We start from the raw sequence: 26841 nt of genomic DNA on the forward strand, positions 1-26841 counted from the left end.
AATTGCTTCCATGATCTTGAGTGTTCTGACTTCACCAATGTAACAACGGCTGTAGCACCTAAAACTATTAGAAAACCATCTCCCAATCGATAATCTACGCCATGAGAGGTTGCTAATCTCACAGCATTCATCTAAAAAGACCGAAGGACATTACTCAGCCTTCCAAATCCACGTATTAAACCTGTTCACCCCAGTGATGTCAATCTCAACCTCACACCTTGCTTCAATGCTCCTCCCTCAACGCCTTTTCTGCCCTCCACCTCGGACCAGATCTAACCACCCATACCACAAACGGACTAAAAACAAGCCACGCCCCAGCAATCGTAACACCCATCCACCCGACCCCAGCGACCCGATTCAACGGACCCACAAAAGCCACACCCCCGGCCCCCATCCAGCATCGCGAAAGATTCAGTGCCGCAGACGCAGTCCCCGGCTTCTCTCGATTCAAGTCCATGATCAGATTATTAAAACACGAATACGCACAAGATCCCCCAAAAGACTGAAAGAATAGAAATACCAATGGCACAGCGAGATGTGTTTGCTTCTGCAGTGTCCAAGTGTAGATTATCAATGTGATCCCGGAGAGAAGGAGAGAGGGTAGAGCGAGTTGAAGGCGAGCGAGCTCGACGGGGAAGATGCTTAGGTCTTGTTGTTTATCTTTGGATATGGGTATGCCTGCGAGATGTGCGTGGCGATGGAAGTTCCAGTCTTGGAGACGGCCGATGAGGAGCACCGAGGCCATTGTTCCGAAGCCAGTGGAAAAGTAGCAGAGGCTTGCCTGCAGAGTTGTAAGGTTGTATCTGGATTGGAGTTGGCTGGACATACTGGATAGCACCATGTAGGTGCTTGCGTAGATCGAACCGCTGTACAACAGAAGGATCGAGGTTTCTTTGTCTGTGAAGAAGAGCTTGACAGATCGGAGGGGATTGAGTTCTGATAGGTGGAACTTGCGAGAGTGGGTGTTGGGCTGAGATGGGGGTGTGTTGATATGGTTTTCATGGCGTTTTGGCCTGCTTTGGATGTAGGTGAGGAGCGACATGTTCCATCTCGGGGCGGTGATGGAACCATTTCCGACAATATTGCGACTTGTTTCAGGGAGGAAAATCAGAAGAGTAATAAACACGACTGACGTGAAGATTGTGAGGAACCAGAAAATAGATCTCCATCCGAGATACTGGCTCAAGCTACCACCAATAACCTGGAAGAAAATGTCCCAATGAGCTTTTCTCTACCAGATAACAACTGCCAAAGTCTGCTGACACTCACCGGTGCAAACGTCGGTCCAACCATCCACCCCATCTGCACATATGAGGTGTATTTCCCTCTTTCCGCCGACGTTACAATATCCGAGACCGTTGCTAATGACAGAGACATAGTTCCGCTGATCCCTGCAGCCTGAAGACAACGCATAGCCATTAACACTGCATAGTTCCCTTTGACAGCAGCTCCGATACTTCCAGCAATGTAAAGGACAAAGCATATGATGAGTGCGGGCCTGCGACCAGTTTCATCGGACAGATTCCCTGTCAATGATGGGGCAATACCTTGGACGATCTTTGGAATGAAAGCTTCAGTTTGATTTTGGTCTAACGGATAGGTTTTTGTCTCTTACCAAATACGCTGTAATTGTCAGGTTGATGTCATTTACCGAGACATCCAGGTCCTGCGCTAGCATCGTGATAACAGGGTAGTAGATGCTTGCAGTAAGAGGGGGAAGCACGGTCGTAAAGGCAGTTATAACTACAATAGTGAGCTTCTCTCGCCGTTCAAATATGGAGTATGCATGTTCTGCATTGGATGCAGATTCAATGTCTTGCTCATTCGGGATAATGGGGCCTGCTTTTTCGAGATCGGCCACATCAATTGGGGCATAATCCGAATCATGAGCAAGTTTCTGGCTCATTTTGACAAAAAATGTCCGAATATCTTATCTGTCAATCCCCAAATGCGAGGTCGCCCATATGTCGACAGAAGGCGATGCCGATAGAGCCAAGGACTAACCACCAGGCCTGAAGTAGGTTTGAGTAAGATATTTCGAAAAGCCTGGAAGCTTCGTCGTAGAGACAAATGTCACAACAGGGATAGTCTGATAAAAAGCCGATTGTAACACTATATAAACACGATTTGAATATCGGCGCGGGGACCGAGATGCCGAGATCCACACCGGTCTTCGTCCCGGTGCATGTTCACGGGCGGGTTCGCTTCACAGAAGGCAGTAAAAGGTCAATGGACATAAATCGTTAGCTCGTATGGAATGCTCGCAAGACATTGGATGGTTTTGAGAGATAATAGTCAACTTAGTATTCAGGTGTCTCCTGCAGAGCGATGGATCGTCTAGTCTGGCTGAGGTTGATTCTGATGAATGTCTCCAGTTTTACAGGACATCCCAAGCTGTTTAGTGAAATCAAAGATAGGATTCAATATATAATTCGAGATTGAAATTTATGATTTATATATATTGGACGACTACCGTGAGCTATAGTCGGCGTAACCGCAGCTGTTGGATTTGCTTGCAGTACAGAAAACCTCAGCATGCCAAGATTTGCTAACTGGACCGTCCAAAAAGCCTGCGATGGGCAATTGGTCATTCCTTCCATGGCCAAACAAAATAGTGCCTTGGTATGATTGTTTCAACCTTGCTCTTGTTCTAATAGAAAATCATACTCGTTCAAAAAGTATTGATCAAACATTCCATCGGCAGCTAAATTAAATTCTCCGGGTAGGACATCAATATTGGAAAAAGCGTCACATGGACCTACAGAGCCCGATGCTGTATGGCTTCGGATCTCATCGGAAGAAATTGGATTACGGCTGAGGACCTCTTCGATTCCTTTCGTAATGCTGACAAGCAGGTGTTGTGGATGCATCGTAGCCACCACTTCATTCAAAGTGGTAACTAAAGAGGTCATCAAGCGGCGTATTTCTTGCCTATCAAGCTGAATGGAAGCCGAGAATCGAGTCGAGACTTTCAATAAAAACACCACAGCAAATGCTATCATGATGTGAAAATATGTCGGTAGTCCATTCAGAAAAGACTGTACCTCACCATCCGAAACGACGGCACGTAGTATTGATATCGATGACAGGACGGCGGAATTAGCGATCTCATCAAATTCCAAGGCCACATCCTGGGGACGCAGCTTGTATTCATCTGACCCAGCTCCCCGGAGAGCATGGGAGCCGAGATAAAGCTTGGCAAAGTGATGTTGTATCCCGACGCCTTTACGCGGATAGTTCCCGACGTGGGCATTGGGACTAAACTTATCCATCCACTCTGCGCGCAGAGTGTCTAACGCAATGCCAAAACGACGAATATAGGGAATGTCAGCACCCGTAAGAGGACGGTCGACATCAGCTCCGAATGTGTCGTAGATGTTAGAACAGGCACTACAACGGAGGACCTGGCTGACTAGTCGCGCGTCATCCTCCGTGGCATGTTTGCATTCCAGGAAGTCTCGCGCATTCCGCACCGCTTGGCATTCGCGCGTCATTGGCGGTCTGCCATATGGAATTGAAAAGTGATGGTCACATGCGTAGACCGTATAATAGAGACGAGCCCGGAAATAATGGTCTCGATCACCTTGGATGGCTTTGGGGAAGCTTCTGTGGAGGTGCAATTCAGTGGCGATGCGTACTGCAAGCCCGGCTAGGGACCAGGATAAGTCACTGAGCCAGAGAGCACCGATGCATAGCGCTCGCACGTCATCTATAGTGCTTTTTCTGGAGGAACTCAATCCTGCACTCAGAGCGACGAACGCCTGGTACAGAGGATCGAAGTCCGGGGATGCAAGATGCAGGGCTCCAACTGTACACACGGCGGTCATGAGGAGAGGAGAGACTTTGCGCACGCTTTCCATTGTCGAGGTGCTGTGGCTTCCCAGGATACGATAGACGAAATGGTCGAGACGGCTTTGGTACCCAGTAAAGTATTTCCGGGCATTATCGATATTTATGACACCGCGGGAGATGATGTCCTCAGTGTACCTGCAATTTGTGGCGCCTGTCTGGTGAAGGTACTGCCCAGGAAGAGCACCTGGGTTGGACTCCAAATCAACGATAATTTCCCAGTGATTTTCCTGGCCAGACACGCTTGTCTCGTCGCGTTTACTGGGCTCTGGAAGACCTGTTGTCCTTGTGTCTTGATTAATTGGGTGATCTCCATGTCCCTGAGATCCAGCTTTAGCCATCGTTTCTATTGTCTCTTCCAGTTTCTGCATCTTCCGTTCCATGGTTTCCTTCCACCTAATAGAGAAGTCAATCAAGAGCCTACGCAGTCGAGCCAAAAACACTTACGACGCGTCACTTTCCAACAGCATCTGTAAACTCCGATTTACAGTGCAGGGTAATCCCTTCTTCTTGCACCTTGCACATGGAGGCTCTGAATCGTTCATATGGCATTTGATCTAGTCATGTCAGAACTCCAATCGATGAGACACGGCCCCTTTGAGCTCAACACACCTTCTGCTTCCGACAGGCTACACAGGCCGTTATTTTCCGAGTTATATCGGGCGGCTTGGGGTCACCGAAAGCCTCTCGAAGCTGGCGAATGGGTGAGGTAACCATCTCCGTGACCGGTTGCTGCCTGGGTGCCTGACGCTCGGCGTCTATATTCCTGGTGCGCGGCGCCATAGCAGTTCATCGAGTTTGGCGTTTCATTGCCCCAATCGGCTATACACTGGTTACAGGCAGCTTCTTAACAGAGCCTACAGCCTACCAGAAAGCCTGAATATCAACCTAGCTTTCCAACCAAAGTGATGCATTAGTACAGCCGGCGACTCGGCGGTCGCTCCGAAGGCGTTCTTGGTGGGGCACGTGATAGCATCGGTCGACTTATGATTGGTCAGATATGGAACAGACACACTAGGCCAATAGGGGTTAGTCAGATCCCGATGGTGATATTCCACGTGACCGCCCCAATGCCGCGTCTCCAAAAGGTCAACTCCAACTTCAACATCACTCTACTCGCAGAATGACTTGCCATCCATCTATAGATCGCTTCGTTTCATGTTCAAACCAAACTTCCACTCTCGGAGAAGTGCTTACCCGGTCCATCTACGTCAGCACCGTCATAAAGACCTCAAACAAGTAGCAACATATCTTTGATAGTGACATTTTTAGGATCCGCCCTGTTCTGGTGATAGTATTCGACCACGAGTCCATTTGAACGCGTCAGCAGCTCATCCTCGTGTCGAGTTAAACATCCCAGTCATGACAACACATGACTTCATCGGTTACACTGCATGGTATCCAACATGATTTGAGAGACCAAAATCTAGGTCAACCGATTCTGACCGAGTTCAACCATCCGCTCAAAACTAGGGTATCCTACCTCAGACCCCATGTATGCGCACAACTTACATGCGCCTTGCAATATGAGATTGTACAAGGAAAGAGAGAACCGAGCCCGAGACTGAGCATCGAAGAACGCTCTCGGTCCTGGATGACGGGATCTCATTTTGTCTGTCATGCGTTCCAGGCGTAAGTTCATCCAACAAAGCTGCCGCGTATAGCCTATTGGCTATGCTGTAGATGAAACATGATCTTCTCAACGGTTGGGACATTTTTCGCGCACAAGATGAAGAAAGAAACTGCGCATACCAACAGTTCATCCGATGCACTCGATGATTGGTAACCGAGCTATCGGATCCGTCCTGCATTTGATGACTATAGACCGGATACCGGTTGCCACCACGAGCAAGCGCAGCTCAGTTCCCCTGAATGATGCTGCCGCCCTACCCGAGAGTTCAGAGGAACCTGGCATAACGGGTAGAACGTAAAGGCCCGATGGCTGAAACAGTTCCTGCATATTTGCCACCCAAATGAAGCCCAATCAAGGAGACGACGAAGCCAACATGAGTGATCTAATCAGGAAACCTGTCTGTATAGCTGAGAGACTGCATCCCTGGAATTGCAAGTCAGGTTTCTGAGTGAGACAATATAGGCCGACTTAGTCATATCCGTATTTCAGGTGTTCAGCACACGACATTGATGCGATTCAGCTAAGGTTGAATGATCGCACAGTTCAACCTTGAGTCAGCATCAGAAATAATGAATAATATACGCTTCAATATCAATAAACCCTGCAGCATTAGCGTATCCCGCTGAATATGCAGAACTTCGCCCGCGCCAAGACGCGACTCAATATTTCCTGGCAGCTGACTGGATATCGTCGCTGTAGAGCCATCCCGGATGCCGCTAATGCATGGTGACTACGGCAGCACACGCATAAGCCTTAATCCACCACCTAATAATAATCTGCTGCTGAACCAGCCCACAGACCATCGGTTGATCCCGAGCACTGCCAAGCTAATATGACGTGCATCGTCGCCTATTCTTAGAATCCCATTTCGCTCCCGCACAGCCATGAATGAAGCAGGTTTTCGCTCAGGTCTTACTAAACGCGGGAGCTGATAATTAAAGTGACCATAGTTGGGGCAGTACATTCAGATGCGATCAGCATTTCGTCTGAACCTGCAGGAACCATGCGCCCGCTGTCTCAACATGAAACGGCTCGTTCCTGCTTCTACCACGATCAAATAAGCTGCGGGATAATGCGCCTTGTTTATTTGAATGCAAGACCAATATGTGACTCTATCGAAGATCGGAATGAGGGTTACCCTGGCTGGCGTGTGTTTGAAATTGAGCACTACTCACCATATTTTCCTCAAGCTTGATCTCATTTCGTCTATATTTTTTCGGCGCAGCACGACGCTTGGGGCCTCTCACCTCGCTACCCTGCCAATATATGCTTCTAACCTTTATGAGCCAACATTTGGATATTAATTTGTGGCTGTGAGGCAAATCAGAACTCAGCTTCGGCTGGAAACATGTTGGCAAGATGTCCTCGATATGAATTTGCCTTGCGGTAGGGGTAGCTTGCTGACTCTGATTCTTACCAATCCATTAATGCTGGGGATCTAGGATCGAAGCAAACATCATTCCCTGAACAGTGCTATCAGGAGTAGAATAAAGATAACCCGGTTTTGGTATATATATACTGCACCGACATGCCATGAAAGAATGGAAAACAACACACCCTATCGCTTCCATTGAACCACTCGGCATCAACATGTCACACCCACAATATTCTTCAACCTCCTCTCGAGGTCCTCTATCTCCTTCTCCTCTGTTCATTCCCCGCGAAACAAATGACCAAGGTCAGCGTGTTGCCAAACAACCCGAAGACAACGACCTCAGCGGGAAAACCTTGGTTAACCGAGGGTTCCATAGCAGTGCAAGCTCCGAATTCAGCTTGCACAGTCCAACAGACCCAAGCTCTGATGAACCGAGTCCTATTCTTGCCGGACTCGGAATCTACTGCAACGCTGCAAGCCCTCTCAAGGAGCGGCCGTCTGCAGCCCATCTACCCCGAGAAGTGAAGCAGACATTGGCACAGTCACCTCGCCGAGAGCATGTCTCCAAACCGCTTCATCAGCACAAAATCAAATCCCCGAGCATGGAGGAATTGAAGGATCGACCTTTACCGCCATTGCCTTTGGAAACGGGCCATGGGTACTCTAAGTCATTGGGTAATCGAGCCCTGCCGCCCCGTTCAAAAGAACACGAGTCGCCATATGGGTCTTACCAGCGACGGGCCAAACACTACGCGCTGCCTACAGAACCGCAGCAAAAGCATTTCAATGCCATTGATCGGGCCTTGGAGCGAGCTAAACAGGAGCAGAGGTGGGTCGATTTACGCCCGGTGGGTGGAAGTGAAGGGGCACTGCGGCACGGGCGAGTGAGAAAAGTGAGCCATGCGTCGAGGATACGATCTCAGATTGCCATACCGGAGAGTGTCGACGAGGATGTCGAGCTGCAGCCATTGCTGAAAGAGCAAAGCCCCGTGTTGGAAGACACCAAGGCCGAAGAGAAAAAGGTGCCTGAGACGAAGCGCACGTACGCCCCCCGCAAGCAATCCAATCTCTTGGATCGAGCTGTCCAATGGCTTCGCCCGTCATGGTCACTGGAGAGGCTGCGTTGGCCAGGCCCTCTTCCTGCTCTGAAGAAACAACCGATCTCAACCTCTGAAACCGAGAAACCGACCGTGGCTTCAAACCCAGAAGAGCAGAAATCAATCCCTCCTCCTGAAGCACCACACTCTCTCCCAGCCCAGCCTCAAACAGAGCCCACCGCACGCAAACCCCGTCTCCATCGCGACTCAGTCACCCGCATGAAACGCGTTCTCTCAGCCCTCATGGACGAGCGCATCTCGCTCTGTCTCAGCAACCAGTCAAACGCAGAAGACGAGCGAGCCCTCACCCAGCTCCTCCAACGAACCCAACAGCAACTCCTCGAAGGCCTTCGCGACATGCCCCGATACCACAGCAAAGCACCCGAATCCCCCTTCATCCAATCCACCACCGTCTCCCCCATCGCCTCCGTCCCATGCCTCCCCATCCAACCCCCTCAAAGACGCAGCACGCACGAACTAGACAGCAAGCCCCTTCCGCGCCCTCGCACCGGTGCATCCACACCCACCAACTCATCCACCTCTGCCCACGTGTCCGTCATGCTCCGCATCCTCCAAGAAGTCGACAACCTGGTGGACCTCTTCTCCCTAGCGGTCGTCAACCGCGCAGCCTACAAAGCGCTGAAATCCCACGAACTCCCGCTCATCAAATCCACCCTGTGGAAAATGTCCCCCGCCGCATGGGAACTGCGCGAACTGAGCGAAGTGCGCTGGGACAAGGCACCTTACACCGGGGGCCAATCTCTCGCTGCAACACTCTACATCCGCCACTGCACCATGGACCTGATCAATCACGCGCAGATCAAATTCCTGCTCTACGACCATGCGCGGTTCATTCTGCGGGAGGACACGCTCTCTGCGATGCGCGATGGGCGGTCCGCCCGGGCTGTGGAAATCGACGAGGCGATCTGGCGGGTGTGGACGTTCTGCCATCTTTTCGGGAACCACAAGAATAGGGAGAACGACTACATCGGACAGGTAAGATGGTTGAGAGGGGATTGCTTCGGCGATGGAGACGAGCATCGTGATCTTCCAGTGGTGTGTGCGACGACGCCGGACCCGAAGGATTTCAACACGGTGCTGTTTTCGCCGCCGAGCGGGTTTGCGGCAGGGAATCGGGGTCCGCTCTCGGAGACGCAGTTGCGTGATATGATTGAGATATGGATGGCGATGGCATCGTTATTGGATTTTCTGAGGGATGAGACGGCGCTGGCGAGACGGTTCGGGGTCTTCGAGGGACTTGAGATCCTGGAGGGTGATAGGATGTTGGAACGACGGGCTTTAAGTATGTCCCTTGGACCTTTTGCCTCCCTCGGTATGGGACTATTGAAGAGCATCACTGATTGTCTATAGGAGCATGGCTGGATTATATTCTCACGCTCGGCCCTACCGCTGTTCTCTCACTGGTTCCGTTGGGACCGCGATTGCCAAAGGAGAGCATCTTCTCTCGTGCGAACTCATATGGCTGGACAAAGTGGACGCCGCCTGTGTCGAGGACCGACGAAAATGGATTCTTCGTGGGAGTGGTGAGTGAGTTGTTGGCGGCCATGCAGACTCGGGAGAGGAGGGAGAAAGCACAGCAGTTCCGGATATGAGCTTGTATATGTAAGCTTAAAGACAGGTTGAGAAGAGAGTGGCGGAGTTGGTTCCTTATCTATTGCTATGTGTATATTATATTGTTCTATTCCTTTTCCAACAGACTGACTCTCACATGTCCAATTTGATCCGGTACCCTCCAACAACGATTCCCAATAAATACCCAGTAGGCAACGCAGATATAAACCCGAAAGCTTTATCCTTCCCACTACATCATCAGCCTTCCCTATACCCCAAACTCGAGATCCAACCACCCACCTTTCATTCCTCTAAACCCTCCCAAGAAATCAAACCCACTTCAACGGCCTCCCCAACACACTAACACCGCCCAACAGCGCCGACACACCCGTAAAAACCACCAAACAACCATACGACCCGGCATAAGCCCCTCCAACCCCCCTCCAATCGACCTTCATCAACGCCTCACTCAACGGCCCACTAAGCACATTACCCACGCCCCTCCCAGCACACAAGAACCCAAACACCAGCCCCGCGTCCGCAAACGCATTATGGCGCCTCACCGCCATCCACACAGCCGGCCAGGTAGACGTAAACGACCCGGCGAACAGCCCGTAGGCGATGCAGAACACATAAAGCGGTGGGAGGGTCATCGATACGCCCCAGAGGACGAAGACGGCGAGGGTGCTACCCACCGTTGAGATCAGGATACAGGTAGTCGCGTGATAGCGGTCGACCAGGGAGCCCATGGCCACACACCCAATGACCGTACCCACGTTGAAGAGGATGGCGGTTAGGGAGGCGTAGAGGGACGAGGCACCGAGAGTGCGCGCGTACGAGGGGAGATAGATGGTGGGGAGGAAGTAGCCCAGGGCTTCGAGGGTGTTGCCAAGTTGGTAGATGGCGAAGGAGCGTTCCTTGAGGAAGGACCAGTTTAGGGGACGCGGGCGCAGGCTGGAGGAGATGGGGATTCGGGGCTTGATGAAGTAGAGGAGGGGTGCGCCGAGGATGAAGAGCGTGAGGGCCCAGATGCGGAGGGTCGTTTGGTAGCCGTAGCTGTTGAGGAGCCATTGGAAGACGATGGGGAGGATGACGCCGGAGAGGCCGGTTCCGGCCTGGTTTCTTTTGTTAAAGCAGCATGGAAGGGGGAGGAATTTAGGGGCGTGAAGGATTGGGGCGTTGACGTACCCACATGATACCGAATGCGAGGCCCTTCCTTCGCGCGAACCACTCGTCCATGAAGATGATGGTGGGCGTGTAGGCGATGTTAGCGCCGAGGCCGTAGAAGATGCCCTGCGAGAGGATCAAGTGCGTGGTTGTCGTAGAGAACGAGCTCAATGATAGTGCTAGACACATGATCACGAAGCCGACGGGGCTGGCTAGTCGACGCAGACGGGGGTATGTGAGCAGGATGCCGAAGGTCAGCGGCTCCAGGATATAGGTGACTCCCATGGCGCAGGTGCCGATGACAGCGATATTCCCGGATCCTGCAAAGGGCGGGTGCGTGCTGTAGTAGTCTTGGAAGATACCGAAGGCGAAGCTAAATCCTGGTGCTGTTAGCGATGGCATTTCATGTCTGTTAGAAGGAGACACACCCCAGATCAACGCTTCGATGATAAAACAGGCCGCCAAGAAGAGCCAGGCGTCTTTGCCCCTGTCCATAGGAGGCAGCTGAGTGCCATGGGGGTCGATCATCGAGAGTTCCTCCATTTTGGCGATGTTGGCTATCTGATGGTGAGATAACGAAGATGAAGAAGCTATAGACGACGAGGGGTCCCGTTTTAAGTGGTCAACCCCGCTCGCCATGACTTAGTGGATTGTCTAATCCTCTAGTGCTGTTAGTGCTGTTAGTGCTGTTAGTGCCCGACTGCCCGATAGGGTTCGCGATAGGGTTGGTTTGTGATTCGCGGAGAGAGCGAGCTAATGATGTACAGTGAGGAACTAGGAGTATCGAAAAGTTAGGATATTTGGAAAGGGGTTCCTATAGGTGGACAGATGTTTAAGATTCTTAAGTCAAAATAAGCTCGTTTACTTGAAGATCCTGTCTGAGCTTGACATAATACAACGACTCGAATGGTCAACGTCTGATTCAACTAGCAGATCTTGTACCTGGCATAGCATGACAGACAAAGAGTGGTGTCCATATGACGGCAAACGCAATCTGGCCATCAAATCTCGCCATGTTTTGCGATTACAAAATCCTCCTGTACAACATCTGCAGCTCTCTCCGCAACAGCATACACGAAGAACAGAATATTCCCCTGGCACTGCAACGGAGAAACACTCGCATCCACAACTTGCAGATTCTGCGTGCCATAACCCACCAACCTCTCATTCACCAAACGCCCCTCCCCCTTACGAAGTGGCCTCATAGCGCAATCCCAACAAGATGAAAGTGCGCTCCGACAGACTGTTTCGCCATCTCGACCATCGTCCCGTGAGACGCCTTCTAGACTCGGTTGTCATTCAGATACGCACTGAGAGGCTCAACAGAAGCTACACCGAGCGAGCGAAGCAATGCGCGTGACATAACCTCGATTATACCCTCCTAGATTAAACCCCTCTCGCGGCTCATTCGTTGGAATTCCTTTGTTTACGCCCGTATTGCGACACGTCTCCGGCCACAGCTTGGACACGAAATCGTTCATCTCCAAAAGACCAGTCTGAATGGGCCCTTTGGTTCCTCGTCGAGAAGCATTGAACATATTAGCTTCAACGGGGTAGAAACTCCCCGCAGCTTCACTTGGCGTATGGACGGTTTTTTATAACTGCAGTAGTCACTCTGTACCCAATTTACCTATCCGTTTGGTAGTAAAGAACAGTAATAGGAAATAGATATAACAATACACAAAAATTAGATCAACATCTAAATCAAGCTCAACTTGACAATTATCCTATTCCAACTCCACAAAATTCCTCTCCGCAAACTCCTCAAAACTCGTCAACTTCCCCTGCACCTTCGCACTCGACTCCTCCACCAGCTCCCTCGTCCTCGGCCCAAAATACCCAACCTCCTCAAACCACTTCATCATATTCACGATCCTCCCACCCTGCTCCTCACTCATAAACCCCTTAAACACCTCCTCCGGCACCTGCACATACTTGACCTCCTTCCCGGACACTTTCGAAATAACCCCCACAATCTCCTCAAACGAATACAACCCCCCACTCGCATACATCGTCTCCCCTGCCTCCCCTCTCAACAACAAACTAGCCACAAACGTCCCAGAATCCCCCTCAATATCAATCAACGGGATCTTCGCATCCTTGTCCACGACGTTCACCATAACATAGCTCCCATCGCCCTGTCGTCTGGGCCCGAAGAACGTCGTGAAATTCTGCATGAAGCACCCCGGCGCGAAGTAGGATACCCTGATCGGCAAGGTGCGCAGATAGAGCTCCGCCTCAGCCTTGGACTCGAACGCATGGACAGCTCGGGGGGTTAGGTTCGCGGGCCACAGGGTCTGGCAGTTCACGGCGGTGGAGTAGATGATGTGATGCGCGCCGGCGGCGACGGCAGCGTCGGCGACGTTTCTTGTCTGGGCGTATTCGCGTGTCTTGATCTGGGGGTCGTAGATGGTGAGGGTGATGAGGACGACGGTGTGGGTGTTTGCGAGGGCGGACGGGAGGGTGGAGGGGTCGTCGAGGTCGGCTTCGACGATTTCGATGCCTTGGGAGGCGAGGATGAGGGCGGTTGGGGAGGAGGCGCTGCGGGTTATGGCGCGCAGGGAGAATTGTCTGGATAAGATGGAGTGGGTGTGGAGGGTGTTGACGATGGAGCGGCCTTGTTGGCCGGTGGCGCCGAAGATGGCGATTTTGGGGAGGGACATTTGGTTGGTTGGTTTGGGTTGATTTGTGTTGCAATATGATTGAAGAGAAGTCAAGAGATTGATTTAAGCTGTTTGCTTGACAATGGCACTCTGGTTGCGTTGAGGGTATTTATGTCTTGACAGTTGGGAGTATACATAACTCCGACCGGCATCCGCAGCCGGAGATAGTCCATCGCAGACCGAGTGGAACCAACAATCCTAGTGGCAACACGGAAACAATTGGTTGTACATTCTGATTGAGCTTAAATCTAGAATTCTCGGATACTTGGCGGAGTATTCTGGAGGACTGCACTTTTTGTCTGCTGTATACTGGACTGGAGATGGTCATTGCCTCAGCATGAGGGTTCTCCGAGTCACGCGCCGGGATGTCCGGTTCATCACATGTTGAATCAGGGGGTGTGATAAGATTAGATTGCATGATTCATGCGATCAGCATTGCATGTCATCTTATTTATTTTCTCTTACTTTATTTCTAATGTTATGCTCCTTTGCCAATAGCAAGTTGATCCGAGGCAGTCCAACGTCAGCGAGGTAAGAATTCGGAAACTCAGCAATCAGACCAACCAAGGAATATGCATCCCTGAGCATTCTCTATATTCCCTTGAAATCCCCTCATCAATCCCACAGACAGAACTGACTCCAATAAATCCCGAAGCGGGGTCAGGCCGCCCGCCAAGCAAGCCGGGGCCACCACGCCAATTCCTCACAAAGGGGGATCTGCCATATCGAGCCCCTCGCACAATGACTCAACCGCCACCATGCCCGGCGTCCCGACAAGTCGAGGCTGCGAGGCCTGTCGCAAGCAGAAGAAACGAGTAAGTCAGCCCTTCTTGTGGCAAATCCCGCCATGCTAAACCACCCAGTGCGACCAGGAACAGCCCGCCTGCAGTCGCTGCGCCCGGCTCGGTATCCCCTGCATCGGCGGCGGCGCCCGTCGCTTCAAGTTCACGGAAAACCGCACCCCCGATGCTTCGGCGTCGGCCCTGCAGAAGCAGCAGGGGGGTGGCGCCAGACGCCCACCCTCTGTGGCGTATGTGGCACCCGCGCGCGCCCTCTGCGGCGACGCCGCCCGCCTGCAGGCCTCGCTGATCAATATGCTCGAGGTCAAGGATGCACGGTATAATCTGGGGTATTACGGGGTGTTCTTTGCGCAGTTGCCGTGTCGCGTGGGTGTGCATCCGGCGCTGGACGCGGCCGTCGCGGCGGTCACGCATTCCGCGCCGTGTCTGTTCAAGCAGGAGAGCTCGTCGCTGGCGCTGGAGAAGTACGGGCGGGCGCTGTATATGCTGCGGTTGTCGTTGCAGGATGGGAAGGTGGACTTGGGAGTTGAGACGCTGTGTGCGATTTATCTGTTGTGGATTTCTGAGGTGCGCACCTATACACCAATGTCGACGAGACTATTGCTGATGAGAGTAGGACTGGATCACCGGCAACTCCGAAGGCCATCTCATGCACACGGCCATCATCGCGCTGATCCTCAAGAACCTCGCTCGAAAACCGGACCTCGATGACTTCCAGATCCAGCTTCTTCGCACCCTCTGCATGGCCGTGGTACTTCCCTCCTGTCCCCATCCCTACTACCATTCCCTACAGCCTCCAACTAACTAAATCAAAAACAAAAACCAGCTCGTCCACAGCGTCTTCGACCCCCGCGTCCACCTCGATCCCCACGTAATCCACCGCTTCCTAATAAACGGCCCACGCCTGCCCGCAAACCACCAACTCCTCTCTCCCTTCGAAACCCTCACCGTGCCCAACTTCGCCCGCATCCCGCGCCTCATCCACCACCCAGAATCCCACACCACGCAACTCCTCACCGTCTACTCGCACATGGCGTCCGATTTTCCCAAGTTACGCGCCATAGCCCGCTCCCCGACACTAGTGGCGCGTCCGAATGCGTCGTTAGTGGCGATCCGCGCGCAGATCAACTACCAGACGGCGTATGGGCTGTTTTTGGCGGTGATGACGATGTTGAATCGGTTGTGTTGGGTTTTGGGATCTGAGAGGGGGGTGTTAGATCGGGAGTTGGATGTGCTGGTTGAGGAGATTCAGGGGTTGGGGGAACGGGGGTTGAAGCTGAGACCGCTGGGGTCGCATTATATGCCGATGTCGTTGAGTGCGGCGTGGGCGGCGCTTACGTTTGATGAGGGGGGGAGGGAGAGGGTGGAGGAGATTGAGAGGTTGGCGGGGGAGTATTGTTCGTCGGAGAGCTTGATGGAGGCGTGGAGGGCGAGGGGGGCTCAGACGAGGAGGCAGTTTGAGCGGTTACGAGAGAAGATGGATGAGAGTGGTCAGGTGGGATTGGAGAGAGGGAGGGTTGGGGTGGTGGTGCTGGATTAGTTCTGTTTCTTTTATATACTATACTATATCCGAACATAGTCTTGCTGTTTGTATATGTACCTATTTAGTGGGCTGGTGCTTGTACATCTACAATTCATCATGTTTATACCTGTATATTTTCATTGGGGTTTGGTTCTTGCAAAGGTTTGAAATAACTTGGAAATAGACATGGCATTAAAACAGGACCAAGCTTTATATCAGTAAACTTCACACGGTCAAACCTAGATCGATGCCCTTTTATTTCGAGTATTATTACCTTCTGTTGCTTCTTTCTTCGCTGATATAGCTAGAATATGTCCGTCAAAATAACTCAATACTTATTTATCCAATCCTCCATAACAATGCACTCAGCACGCAGTGCAACAGACACATGTTCTTTTTTTTCTTTTTCTCTTTTTTTTCTTATCAAGAAGCCCTTCCGTTATCCCTTATCGTCACATATTTTCTTTTTCTTTTTATAATCTTGTGGGACTTTGATGATGGACATCATGAAATAGAATCTTATCCTAGCCATGCTTCCGATAGTATATAGCGGTTGACGATGACAACCCTACCGAGCGAAAAACGACAATCATATCACAAATCAATCTAGGATAACAATCAGCGATAAAATTATTCCTATTAAACACTAAAAACACTGCAGTGAAATCCCACAAAGAAACCCGCCCCACAGACAATCCAATTTCCAGACGCAATACCCATTCATCATACCTACAGTAGGTAGCTGCAGGTACAGCTTGACCTAGCCAAAACCATACACAACAAAACAACAAATCGATGACCATCTGTCGCCATTATCCTAGTCTCAAATATGATATCACTATCAGCTCATCTTTATTTACGGGGTACGCGTCCTCCGAATCCTAATCTAGACGAAAACAAACCTCACCCGAAGGAAGAAAAATAGATATAGCCTAGTCCGTGGCATGATCCATCCTATCCTATCCCACCCGAGCAGTTTACATACACTTATTGATAATATCTACCTATGGGGTACCTTAACTAAAGGAAGGTAGTCTAAAGGCTATCGGTAGCTCCCGAGCCATTAATATCATTCCGTGTCTTGGGCTGGGTTGGGTTGGTTATCTTATCAGAACTTAAATAACAACTTAGCAATTAGCAATAACGTCCGCACCGCCCTCTACCTGCGTATCAAGGAGGGTAGTGATCGTCGCTGTCCTGTGCGATGTTTCAGACCACGTATGTACTCCGATGTTCATGTCTGGTCTGGTCTGTGCAGTGGGCAATTCTCGGAGTATTGCGCCTTTCCGGAGATACTCTAGGCTGGCGGGTTAGTTGATTCAAGTGGCTCAAAAATGGTCGTATCTGAATTCGTTAGCTGACACAGTCCCCAACCCAACCGAGTCGGGAAAAAAAGTCAACCCCGAGAGATCGGCGACAGAAGTGAAATGCCGACACGTCCAACCATGGATCGCATCGGGTGGAATTTTCTAGCGCAAACTCACCTGTCTCTTGACACGAGCTTGCCGTTTCAGGTTAAGGTGGCCATACTAACTTGGGAGATTTTGACGATGTGGGTTCTTTCTACCGTATTTCACCCGCTAAGTTCAAGTCTGTCCTATAGACTGTACTCCAGGTCCGATAATAAATAAATGTTCGCATCAATTGATCTATACAATGTCGCTGAATCTGAAAGCTCTATCTACACGCGGAAAATCAAATCATCATGGGACGGGGAAAGTCTCAAACCACACCCGATCCCAACATATCGTAACCATTAAAAGCTCAAACACCGTGAATGCAATGCCATTATGTGGGGTTGGCGCAGGTAAAAACACCGCGGACAGTGCCAGCGTTGTAGTTGTTAATCTGGATTGAATTAGTATATGGATACTGAACGATTGAATGCAGAAAACTTACAATATCGTCAATACTGGCATAGGTACCTCCAACCAGCGTGATGAGGCCAATAGCCAGCGAGAGAAGGTTCATTAGGCCGAGAACGATGTTCTTAGGCGAAGTCCACGAACCCTCGCGGATGAGCTTGAACCACATGATCGCGGGGAAGTAGTAGGTGAAGCCAGAGACGAACAGGGACGAGCAGATGGAGAGCAGGTCGGAGAAGAAGGGGATGACTTCGGCGATGATGAAGGCGATCACGGTGATGATGGTGATGGCAATCAGCCACGTCATCCAGCCCATCTTGGTGTTAATGAATCGGATGGGCGAGTTCTCGTAGATCTTGCCGTGGATCATACGAGCGCAGACCACGGTGTTGATGGATCCGGAAATGAAAATGACGGGGAGAGCGAGGCCGAAAGCGACCTTGCTGAGGGTGTGGCCGGCGGACAGCAGAGCAGGGCTGCCGACGTCCTGGCCGACGAAGGCGTAGATGAGAGATCCGGTCAGAGTGTAGATGACGATTTCGGTGGCACCCAGGGCCCAGATGGACTTGACGTAGTCGGCAGGCGTGTGCATCTCGTCCATGAAGGAGAACTGGCAGAGCGCGAAGCTGTAGGCGAAAATGATGTTGGAGAGAGCGATGAAGGCGTCGGTGAAGGTGATACCTTCCTTGGGCCATGCGGACCAGTTCACGGCCGCCAGACCACCGGGAGCGTTCGTGCTGTCGATACCGGTGCCGATGATGGTGATGCCGATAGCGATGATGATCGAGGCAAAATCGATGTAACCCAGGACGGCCATCTCCGTGAAACTAGGCGGAACGGCAAGGAGCAGGAGAATGATGGCGGAAACGACGGCAAACACGACCGAGCAGACTCCACTCTCGGTGATGGTGGTGAACGCGATCGTACCGGTGAGGGCGTGCGAACCGGTCAGGAAGGTAAGTTCGAGACCCAGCATGATGTACACGAGGATGTAGCCAAATCGACCGAAGAGCAGGCGACCGGCGTCGGGGTAGTGGGCGATGTGAGGGAACTTCAGTTTGACCTGACCAATAACGTGACTGGTGTAGATGGCGACGAGACCGAGACCGATGGTACAGATGATACCGGCGACCATACCGAGGGTGGCGAAGGAGGATGGAATGGACAGACTACCCAGCGCAATGGCCTCCACGATGAGGACAATCGTCAGGCGTTTCCAGCCGAGACGGTTGAACTTCTGCACACCATGCTCGTAGACGTTGCGCTCCTCATCGGTCATCTTCATCTCGCCCTCAGCGACACCCTCATACTGAGGGAGGCCGGCGAACTTCTCACCCTTCTCGCTGTCCATGGGCTTGGAGTTGTAGCCGGGATACTCGGCGATGTCGTTCATTGTGAGGGGGTAGAGAGAAATATTAGGTGGGGTGGGGTTGTAGATGCAAACGGAATAGGAAGGAGGTTGGCTACTCCCGAGTCGAGTCGGTTTCCTGAGAAGGGGAGGTCGAGGAGCGCGACTGTCGACAAGCAGAGCAGTGAAGAAGAAAAGAGAACAGGTACCGGGAGACCAGACGGTTACATATAAAAATGAAAACCGGGCAGCGGAGTGGGCGGTAGAAGGCGAAGAAGGAATAAGAAGGCAGTAGCCCTAGTGTTAGCGTGCAGAGCGACTAGAGGAGTGGGCCGGCTGGGCACAAGGGGACTCGTCTATCGGTGACCGCGCGGGACAAATCAAACGATTTTTTTTGACTAATAAGATTCCGTGGCGTTATCTTGGACGACGAACCACATGGACCACTTGCAGGCCAAGCTCAACCAATTCCAGCCAATTCCAGCCAGGCACTGGTGGGCCGGCCAGATCCGAATCGGGCCTAGGGGAAAGGCTTAAACCTGCTGCACCAATCAGCGGCCGCCCATTGGTGGTACGACATTGCTCGCGCTGCGACGTGGGGCTTCTGTTGGTGTGGCAAGCTCGGATTGTCCCCGTCTTCATCTAAAAAAAAAAAAAAAAAGAAAAAGAAAAAGAGGAAAAAGAAAAAGAGGAAAAAGAAAAAGGGAAAAAAAAGAAAAGAAAGTCCCCGCAAAAATGTTGCGGGGTTAAGCGGACATTCTGAGAATTGCCACCTTTCGAGTCAGTCGGAGCCCGGCACGAGGGCGACAATCTCTGATTTTACTGCCCTTCCTTTACGTTGTGATTTGCCATTCTCAATTGAACTTGATTTAGCAAGAGGTTGTCTACTCCGGAGTACTCCGTGCTGAGTCCTCGCATGATTCAGTACGTGGTGCTGAGATGGCAGTCGATGAACTCTAGCCTGATGCTGCGGAGCGGATACGGCGGAACCAGCAGGACAGGTGAACACAACGTGCCACCTGCGCAGGGTATGGCATCCGTTGCACATGAGGTCACGATCGAACAGCCAGATTACCCTGCTGATAATGATATGCGTCCCCAATGTGTCAACCGAACGGGTAATCCCCGGGGTTATCATCTCGTGAGACTTACCCTGTTGATCGTTGATATCATGCATGGTCCTAGGTGCTCCGAAAGGAGTGCATCCTTCATAAGACGCTGCAAGTATGAAGTGATACCGATGAGGCTAGATTCCTGTGGAGAGTACTCCAACTGCCCTCCGTTCTATTCTCCAAATCGACCTTAAATTGAGTTGTACGCAGTAGCCAAATGCAAATAGAATTTGACTTCCCTTTCCTCGTTTATTTCCCCGGACCCGACCGAGTCGTTTGTGCCATCATAGTCATGTCACGATGGATGCAGCTACTCCGTAGTACTCCGTAGTACTCCGTCCGAATCCATCAGGGCGTTGCCATTACCACATGGATTCACCTTATTTAGCGGGACTCGAGATAAGGACGAAAGATTTACTAATATTGAACACAGCAGGTTGAACGGACTCACCGCTCGCATCCTTCCCTGCAGTGGCGTACCCGCCTGACGATCTTGGCATTACCTAAAAGTAAGTTCCCGCTGCAGTGATTGGTTCAAGAAGATCCACCGTTGCAGGCGGCGCAATCAAGCCCCGAGCCTAAACCGGGATCGTCCTCCGCATAGGTTGCTTGCGGTCGGTCGCCGTCCGTCTGAGACCGGAGCATTGTTCTCCTCGACCGAGCGTTTTCTCCGTGATTCCTCCGCGCATGCCTTTCTCCGGTCGGGAGGCTGCCAATTGAATTCTAGTTAAATGTCCTGGCATTCGTCTTCGGGATTGCAGCTGGGAAGTCCTGTGGCCTTAATACTACCAGTGCTACCAGGACACCAATACTACCTCACCGGTCGTCACGGAGGTCACGGAGTGTCATCGGCGACCATGGCCGACGGTCCGCCAGGAATGCACGCGGACCGTCCAAATCCGGAGAATGCAGCCCGGCAGTCTAGACTAAGTCCGAGTCCAGATCTTGTCTCGCCCAGCCATGCATCACCAACACGCCCAGAGCCAGTTGAGGCGGTTTAATTACCCGTTAGGTAATAGCCTCTCAGCCGTCATCCAGAGCTCATCCAGCACGGAAGACTTGTGAGCACGCTCTCGTCTTCGGGGAGATCCCTGCCGACCGTCCATCACCCGTCGCCCGACAGTGAGGCATTTTCGTCGTCACCGACATGTTGCGATGACTTCAACTGCGTACGAATTGCGTCGCATTTCCCTTTCTAAGCCGATCATCACAACCCTCCGATTCTGTTGGAGCACGAGTACGGGGAATTCTGGGGAAGTCCCATTTTCTCCGGAGTCTGAATGCACGAGTGGGTCTATCGTGGTCTGAGTGTGAGTTTCTATGAATAATAGGCTGCTTTAGGCCCTGGGGGTGTTGGAGATGCGACTCCGTCGTGCCGCTTCTGACGCGCGATTTGTGGAGGGACTCTGGCCTGATTGACCAGTCGTTGTTTCCTGCGAGAATGGCGATGGGTCGGTGATGCACGTTGATGTATTGAATACCCGAAAAGTTCGGTTATGGATGCAGTGATCGTGCGTTGGGTCGGACTGCATTTCAGCCTCTGTTTCATAGGGCAGGGTTCTTGCGCCGTGGTCTTTCCGAGTATAGCCGACTCGTGCCTGATTCTCGTTGTGGATCCCAACGGGCTGTTTGTTGAATCATTCGGAGTTCGTATTTGAGCTTAAACGGGAGATGACTTTCTTGGTCATCGGCTGGTCGATCGGAGTGGAATCCCTGCATTGACCTTAATGTGGTCAGATGTTGGTAAGCCCGGGTATAATTACCCGACGTCACATCCTGATGGTGTGCTCATTGCACCGATTCCTGGTGTGGTCCCTGATAATGCCGGTCACCATGCATGCGACCGAAAAGTCGTGAGGGGATGCGTCATGCCATCCTTATACAGGTTACACCACTGCACTTGTGGTAGTATTGTGCTGATTCCTTTAGTTAGACTGCTGCTATCGATCTAGACCACGCCAGTCTGTCATTCGCGCTGTACCAAGAATGGCCCATAGGTTCCTTGGTTATGGTTCGCTCACTCGAACACATGCGGCTCAATTAACCAGTAAATCACATTTTCCTCGCGTTCGAAGAATTCTTAGATGGACCATTATGTCTACCAATGCTGTAGTTCAATCATTCTATCTAAGGCTGACGTCAAGAACTAATAATTAGAATTTCTACATTTACTGTCTGCGATCGTTGTACCCAGTCATTTCTTGTAAACATCCTTCCGAAAACATGCTTCCTATGTTTGCCTAGAATTTAACTAGTGAATCTCCTACAATATTCCCCAAATACGCTCAGTAGACCGGTCCTTTCTTTCATAGTGATTTTCGGAGTGAATATATCAGTCTGGTACTTCAATTTGAACATTCATTGTCGGACATCCTGAACCGTTGGCCATTCACTATTCTAATATATATACCCGGAGCCTCCCACCACCTGGCCCAAAGCTTTCTTCCTCCTACATCTACCTTTCTTGAAGTCATCGTCATCTTTCTTCTCCTGTTTCAGATGAACCTTCAACATCCCATCGTGCATAAATCGAAGATAATTATGTTACTTCTGCATATGGCCGATACTACAGAGATTCAATCTTCCACCGTTATCCCTGAACCTAGGATTCAAAATGAGTCTCATACTATACCATCCTACCAATCCCACAAGAATCCCCCTCAAGCCTGTACATTTGTCAGACTGGCAGATCATCGCGATTTTGGCGAGGACATAAGGGGGTCAATATGGACCTACGATTTTGACGCCATGTGCCCCCAAAAAAGGAAAAAGCCAAAGCCATAACTTCAACCTTGGTAGATTATGTTCATGCTGAATCTGCTGGAATAAAAATCGAAAGGCTATTACAGTGGTGAAGGAAGAATACGAATCTGCGACTAAACGTTGTAATTGCGGGTCGGAATCAGATTCTCTAGATCTGCTGCCTACAACTACATAGGCCTGGAATTCTACGAGCTGCCGCGATCATCAGACAATCTGTTTCAAACAACAGGGTTTTGGATTCCGCCGAAAGCATTCCTGGCAGCAATTCTAAACATCCTGACACTGTCGTGGTACATAGCATCAGCTGGTGACAGTTAAGTTCTCAAGATATGGACAATCCCACCGACTAAACAACCGACGACACAATCTGCTACCCTAGGTCCTACAGACGAGCTATACCAGGGAATGGGTACTTCTCGGTAGTGTCACTGGAGAAAGTAGGAACAAGAGTGCGAGAAGTGGCAAAAAACCGGAGAATATCAGTAAGTAAAAGATACCTGTTCCACGAGCAAAGAATAATTCTGATCTTTTCTAGTGAAAGAGCCAAAATACCACTGAGCGTGTCACAAGATAAACCCAGACCATTTAACGGTTCAAAGGAGTCATAAAAATCGCAGACGTTGCTGTCGTAACTTAAGAATCATACCTACTGTCCAATGCATTTGGCAGGTCGATTGACAGTTGCGATTCGACAATCCACAAACGCAGCAGAAAGTTCCATCAGCCATTCCTCCAACAAGGAAAGAAAGATCTCGCTTCTTCTCCAAAAACGACTAAGTTACACTTTGGTTGTCAGATTTTCTTTCGGAGATGTAATTGCTCCCGGGAAGATTTCTGCTTGCTGACGGCATAAACAAAAATAAGGCACAGATCTCAGCAAAGCATTAAGAGCTCTGATTCAAACTTCCACATACTGGCGAAAGGCTCGATTGGCAGGCCGCACGTGAGAATACAGAGTGACAACGTTCATAAGCTTGGTACATGATACCTTGGTTATCCCAGTGGACGGGTCAAACTTTCTCTGGTGATATGGTGCCGAGCCTGGATCAAGCGAAGGTATGTGAAAAAAGGTATTGCAGAGATTATGTTGTAGGCATTTAACTAACAATATCTATTATAACCAGCCACAAAAGGAAGCTCGCTATTGAGATACAGCCCTTTGAGACTGACATCATGGAACAACATTTGCATCTTTCACAACGAGCAAGAAACGATCATATTTTAACCAATGGCCATTAACACTCAAAACAAAGTTCATAAAATTATATTGAAATCCATCCGATTAATCGTCAAATTGGCCATTGTATGCTCTCTGCATATTATCGAGAGAGCGGACGTCGACCGCAGCAGCCAGGTGGTTCGGACAGAGCCTTTGACGCAACAACATCGCTTCCATCAAATCATGCCCTAGAAAACAATAAATCCTTCAGTTTCGCATGTATTGTCATGACAGGAAGTTCAGAAAACCCATTACAGCCACTTTGAACGTCTCCTGCCCTCTATGCGACACGACGCGTCGCCCAACCTATCCGCAGCCGTTCGTATACTACAATGACCTGCAAAATGATCTGTGTTTCGCAGACCCCTTGTTCTTCCTAATCCATTTCAGCCCAATTCCTGGATGATAATGAACCCCGGTTGAGAGATCTGCTCTGTGCACAGAACACACACTGGCAGTTATTATCGGCAACGCCACGATCATTGCCGTTGACGACCGGCAACACATCGATCTAGACACTTCAAGGCAAGGTTGTGCTCTGGGCCATCACACATTCAGGCAGCAAGCGCCTAAAGACCGAACAACTGCTGAAAGCAAAAGCCCAGAGCGCAATTGTCCGGGCTGCAGATTGGTCACTGTGATACAGAGTTCAAAAAGACAAAAAGCCCTGTCATAGTTGTCGAGTCACATGGGTCTAGAGGGAGCGAGTGCCACGGCCAGCGACGCGGATGTCACGGATATCGACAACGCGTGGTCAGTGTACATGAGCCGCCTCCGGGAATATGCAGGTTCCACCCAGACTGGACATGAGCCATCCCTGCATACGAGCGAGGTGTCTAAAGTCGGCCTTTCAAACGAAGAGGCAATGGACTAATGGCATTTGTGGGAAGACATAACTTGCACTCGGGTGGGGAAAACAGCCCGGGGCTCTTTCAATCCTGGCCCACTTCTCACATTGAACATACTCAATCGACTGATCTCCATCATGTCCAACTTGAGCAAGTCATTTTGCGTACTGCAGGATTATCCGGATCATCACATTCAACATATCAAGCCATTGGAGTATCAGCTTACAGTTTAGATTTCGTCTTTACCGCAAACGCACCGAGGCGGTCAAAAAGGAGAATTTAAGAGACCCGTCTTACCATATATCTTCAACCTTGCGATAATATACAAGGGCATTTTATCGCATTTGGGTCTTCCATTGGGATGCCGCGAAAGAGATAGCAACGCAAAGAAACCCTACCGCACCCGAGTATATGACAGTTTACAGCGTTTCTTGAAGCATTTTATGGTATACATTGATAGTTACGGTCTGTGGACTTCGGGTCCCATCTTTGGGATGTTCTTCACTTCCGCGTTGAGTCGGGCGAGCGACAAAAGAACCCTGCAAAGTATCATTGCATTGCACCATGCCCCCTAGATGGGAAAGATCAAGCCCTGGGATAAATCGTCGCAATGGGGTTCAATATCCAAGGACAAGCATTTCGCATATTGCACTGAATTACGCCCACAGGGGTGCGCATGGAGCATTTGGCTGGTCGATCTTAAAGAAGTATGAGCGGACATGTCATGCACGAAAGAACCGGGAAGTGGTTGAGGCGCATAACCTGGGAAAGCTGATCCAGGGCGAGGGGGACTGGCGACGCATGATCGGTGAGCAAGTTTCTATAGAAGCGGAACTGAGCAACTGACGTCCTCCTAGGACAAATGGCCACGTACCTCAAGGATTTATCCTTGAGGTACGGTTTTCTCTCAACATATGAGAAAGCCGTGTTCTTTACTGGGGCCCAGGAACGTGACCAGAACATGGATGTCGACAAGTTCATGTCTGCAGGCAACGAGAAACTATGGAACATACACAGCACATTCCTATTGACAGTACCAAACTGGTGGATAGAAGCTGTGTTTCGGTTCGTCCCATAAAGGCCCCATTCACAGTCACGAAAGAAGACGAACGGCAGTGGGGGTTGGAAACAGGTGAGGCAAATCAACCGTCAGGTTAAAAACTGCGAATAAAGAATCAGGAATCAAGACCTAGGGCTCTCAAGGGGCGCCAAATGCGAAGGGTTCCGGTGCGAAGTCGAACAAACGTCGAGACAAATCGATCTTGCTCGCCGTCGCTTTGGGTCGGGCTAGCCAACGCCAATCTTGCGCTGAGTTTATGCTGGAAAGCAAACGGCCAACTCGCGAGATCGACGTTTCTTTCAGCCAAAAACAACACCAAAGATAATTTCATAAAGTCTACCCTTGGTCATGATGCTACGGGAACTATTTTGATTGGCATAAGGACAAGAAGCCCGGAATCGGCGTGAAGTTCGATGCCAGCACCGTTAGCATCGGTAATAAACAGTGGAGCCCCAGGAAACAATCAATCTGAAAGGCTTCAAGATCAAGAACCGAGCAAGCAAGCGGAGAAAAGACAGGGCATTAACTATGGATACTGCTGACGCAGCTGCGGGTCATCTCACGGGAAGGTATATCCTTAACAGTAATTTCTGACACCCTCGGACGGTTAGCTGTAGAAGGATATGTGTGTATGGAATATCAACAGTTTCATGCATTGAGACTTGTGAATCCCACTTGATTGATGTTCTGTTCTTAACTCGACTCAATTGCTGTTTCATATTGAGTTCGTTATAAGCCGGAGAGGCCTGTGGTTCACGATGATGATGGAGAACAGACGAAAGATTGTACTTCAATACTGGCAGAAAGTGAGGAAATTTGGGCCCTGAAAATTTCTGTATTACTTCACAAGCAACGAGGTGGTAGAGACATGCACATGATAGCAGAGAAGACGAACCATTCCGTCGGTTGGGACCTAGCAGATAAGGTTAAATATGTTTTAATGCTGGA

At 50.5% G+C, this 26841-nt stretch overlaps 11 protein-coding genes across 11 annotated transcripts; 5 read left to right on the forward strand and 6 right to left on the reverse strand.

Moving 5' to 3' along the window:
- Nucleotides 1–223: 223 nt before the first annotated feature.
- On the reverse strand, nucleotides 224–1906 carry P170DRAFT_426907 (MFS general substrate transporter; the record flags this gene model as incomplete). Its single annotated transcript, XM_024847742.1, has 3 exons — nucleotides 224–1201; nucleotides 1270–1557; nucleotides 1616–1906. 3 exons carry the CDS (start codon nucleotides 1904–1906, stop codon nucleotides 224–226), a joined length of 1557 nt encoding a protein of 518 aa, XP_024702976.1.
- Nucleotides 1907–2633: 727 nt separating this feature from the next.
- On the reverse strand, nucleotides 2634–4737 carry P170DRAFT_409889 (uncharacterized protein; the record flags this gene model as incomplete). Its single annotated transcript, XM_024846820.1, has 3 exons — nucleotides 4462–4737; nucleotides 4297–4406; nucleotides 2634–4245 (listed from the first exon to the last, which is right to left on the reverse strand). Exons 1-3 carry the CDS (start codon nucleotides 4630–4632, stop codon nucleotides 2634–2636), a joined length of 1893 nt encoding a protein of 630 aa, XP_024702977.1. The 5' UTR covers nucleotides 4633–4737.
- A 3617-nt stretch (nucleotides 4738–8354) lies between these two features.
- Nucleotides 8355–9624, forward strand: P170DRAFT_456471 (uncharacterized protein). The gene is made up of 2 exons (XM_024851626.1): nucleotides 8355–9257; nucleotides 9326–9624. The coding sequence occupies exons 1-2, from the start codon at nucleotides 8513–8515 to the stop codon at nucleotides 9565–9567; spliced, it is 987 nt and encodes a 328-aa protein (XP_024702978.1). The 5' UTR covers nucleotides 8355–8512; the 3' UTR covers nucleotides 9568–9624.
- Nucleotides 9625–9855: 231 nt separating this feature from the next.
- On the reverse strand, nucleotides 9856–11188 carry P170DRAFT_360744 (putative MFS monocarboxylate transporter; the record flags this gene model as incomplete). Its single annotated transcript, XM_024844432.1, has 3 exons — nucleotides 9856–10641; nucleotides 10715–11073; nucleotides 11122–11188. The coding sequence occupies 3 exons, from the start codon at nucleotides 11186–11188 to the stop codon at nucleotides 9856–9858; spliced, it is 1212 nt and encodes a 403-aa protein (XP_024702979.1).
- Nucleotides 11189–12420: 1232 nt separating this feature from the next.
- Nucleotides 12421–13616, reverse strand: P170DRAFT_465281 (HSCARG dehydrogenase; the record flags this gene model as incomplete). Its single annotated transcript, XM_024852309.1, has 1 exon — nucleotides 12421–13616. Exon 1 carries the CDS (start codon nucleotides 13354–13356, stop codon nucleotides 12421–12423), a length of 936 nt encoding a protein of 311 aa, XP_024702980.1. The 5' UTR covers nucleotides 13357–13616.
- Nucleotides 13617–13887: 271 nt separating this feature from the next.
- On the forward strand, nucleotides 13888–15696 carry P170DRAFT_465282 (Zn(II)2Cys6 transcription factor domain-containing protein; the record flags this gene model as incomplete). The annotated part of the gene is made up of 4 exons (XM_024852310.1): nucleotides 13888–14171; nucleotides 14220–14723; nucleotides 14773–14907; nucleotides 14983–15696. The coding sequence occupies exons 1-4, from the start codon at nucleotides 14115–14117 to the stop codon at nucleotides 15694–15696; spliced, it is 1410 nt and encodes a 469-aa protein (XP_024702981.1). The 5' UTR covers nucleotides 13888–14114.
- Nucleotides 15697–17296: 1600 nt separating this feature from the next.
- Nucleotides 17297–19145, reverse strand: P170DRAFT_409903 (putative amino acid transporter). Its single transcript, XM_024846821.1, has 2 exons — nucleotides 17578–19145; nucleotides 17297–17526 (listed from the first exon to the last, which is right to left on the reverse strand). The coding sequence occupies exons 1-2, from the start codon at nucleotides 18934–18936 to the stop codon at nucleotides 17467–17469; spliced, it is 1419 nt and encodes a 472-aa protein (XP_024702982.1). The 5' UTR covers nucleotides 18937–19145; the 3' UTR covers nucleotides 17297–17466.
- A 1532-nt stretch (nucleotides 19146–20677) lies between these two features.
- Nucleotides 20678–21163, forward strand: P170DRAFT_195628 (uncharacterized protein). Its single transcript, XM_024842731.1, has one exon. The coding sequence runs from the start codon at nucleotides 20735–20737 to the stop codon at nucleotides 21002–21004; it is 270 nt and encodes an 89-aa protein (XP_024702983.1). The 5' UTR covers nucleotides 20678–20734; the 3' UTR covers nucleotides 21005–21163.
- A 1314-nt stretch (nucleotides 21164–22477) lies between these two features.
- On the forward strand, nucleotides 22478–23914 carry P170DRAFT_465284 (uncharacterized protein; the record flags this gene model as incomplete). The annotated part of the gene is made up of 6 exons (XM_024852311.1): nucleotides 22478–22679; nucleotides 22942–23056; nucleotides 23155–23248; nucleotides 23436–23578; nucleotides 23769–23822; nucleotides 23891–23914. Exons 1-6 carry the CDS (start codon nucleotides 22618–22620, stop codon nucleotides 23912–23914), a joined length of 492 nt encoding a protein of 163 aa, XP_024702984.1. The 5' UTR covers nucleotides 22478–22617.
- A 1483-nt stretch (nucleotides 23915–25397) lies between these two features.
- On the forward strand, nucleotides 25398–25911 carry P170DRAFT_426915 (uncharacterized protein; the record flags this gene model as incomplete). The annotated part of the gene is made up of 2 exons (XM_024847743.1): nucleotides 25398–25641; nucleotides 25691–25911. The coding sequence occupies 2 exons, from the start codon at nucleotides 25398–25400 to the stop codon at nucleotides 25909–25911; spliced, it is 465 nt and encodes a 154-aa protein (XP_024702985.1).
- Nucleotides 25912–25960: 49 nt separating this feature from the next.
- Nucleotides 25961–26320, reverse strand: P170DRAFT_195644 (uncharacterized protein). Its single transcript, XM_024842732.1, has one exon. It carries the CDS (start codon nucleotides 26222–26224, stop codon nucleotides 26009–26011), a length of 216 nt encoding a protein of 71 aa, XP_024702986.1. The 5' UTR covers nucleotides 26225–26320; the 3' UTR covers nucleotides 25961–26008.
- Nucleotides 26321–26841: the final 521 nt, after the last annotated feature.

This window comes from Aspergillus steynii (assembly GCF_002849105.1).
Source record: "Aspergillus steynii IBT 23096 chromosome Unknown P170scaffold_5, whole genome shotgun sequence".
Lineage (NCBI taxonomy): Eukaryota > Fungi > Ascomycota > Eurotiomycetes > Eurotiales > Aspergillaceae > Aspergillus > Aspergillus steynii.

Excerpts from the sequence above, each read along its gene's own strand:
- P170DRAFT_456471 (XM_024851626.1), top strand. The coding sequence starts at position 8,513 with ATGCTCCGCATCCTCCAAGAAGTCGACAACCTGGTGGACCTCTTCTCC. Across the intron at positions 9,258-9,325 it reads GTTGGAACGACGGGCTTTAA|GAGCATGGCTGGATTATATT; the intron begins GTATGTCCCTTG and ends GATTGTCTATAG.
- P170DRAFT_409903 (XM_024846821.1), bottom strand. The coding sequence starts at position 18,936 with ATGAACGACATCGCCGAGTATCCCGGCTACAACTCCAAGCCCATGGAC. Across the intron at positions 17,527-17,577 it reads ATGCCAGTATTGACGATATT|ATTAACAACTACAACGCTGG; the intron begins GTAAGTTTTCTG and ends AATTCAATCCAG.
- P170DRAFT_195628 (XM_024842731.1), top strand. The coding sequence starts at position 20,735 with ATGTCCTGGCATTCGTCTTCGGGATTGCAGCTGGGAAGTCCTGTGGCC.
- P170DRAFT_195644 (XM_024842732.1), bottom strand. The coding sequence starts at position 26,224 with ATGAAATTATCTTTGGTGTTGTTTTTGGCTGAAAGAAACGTCGATCTC.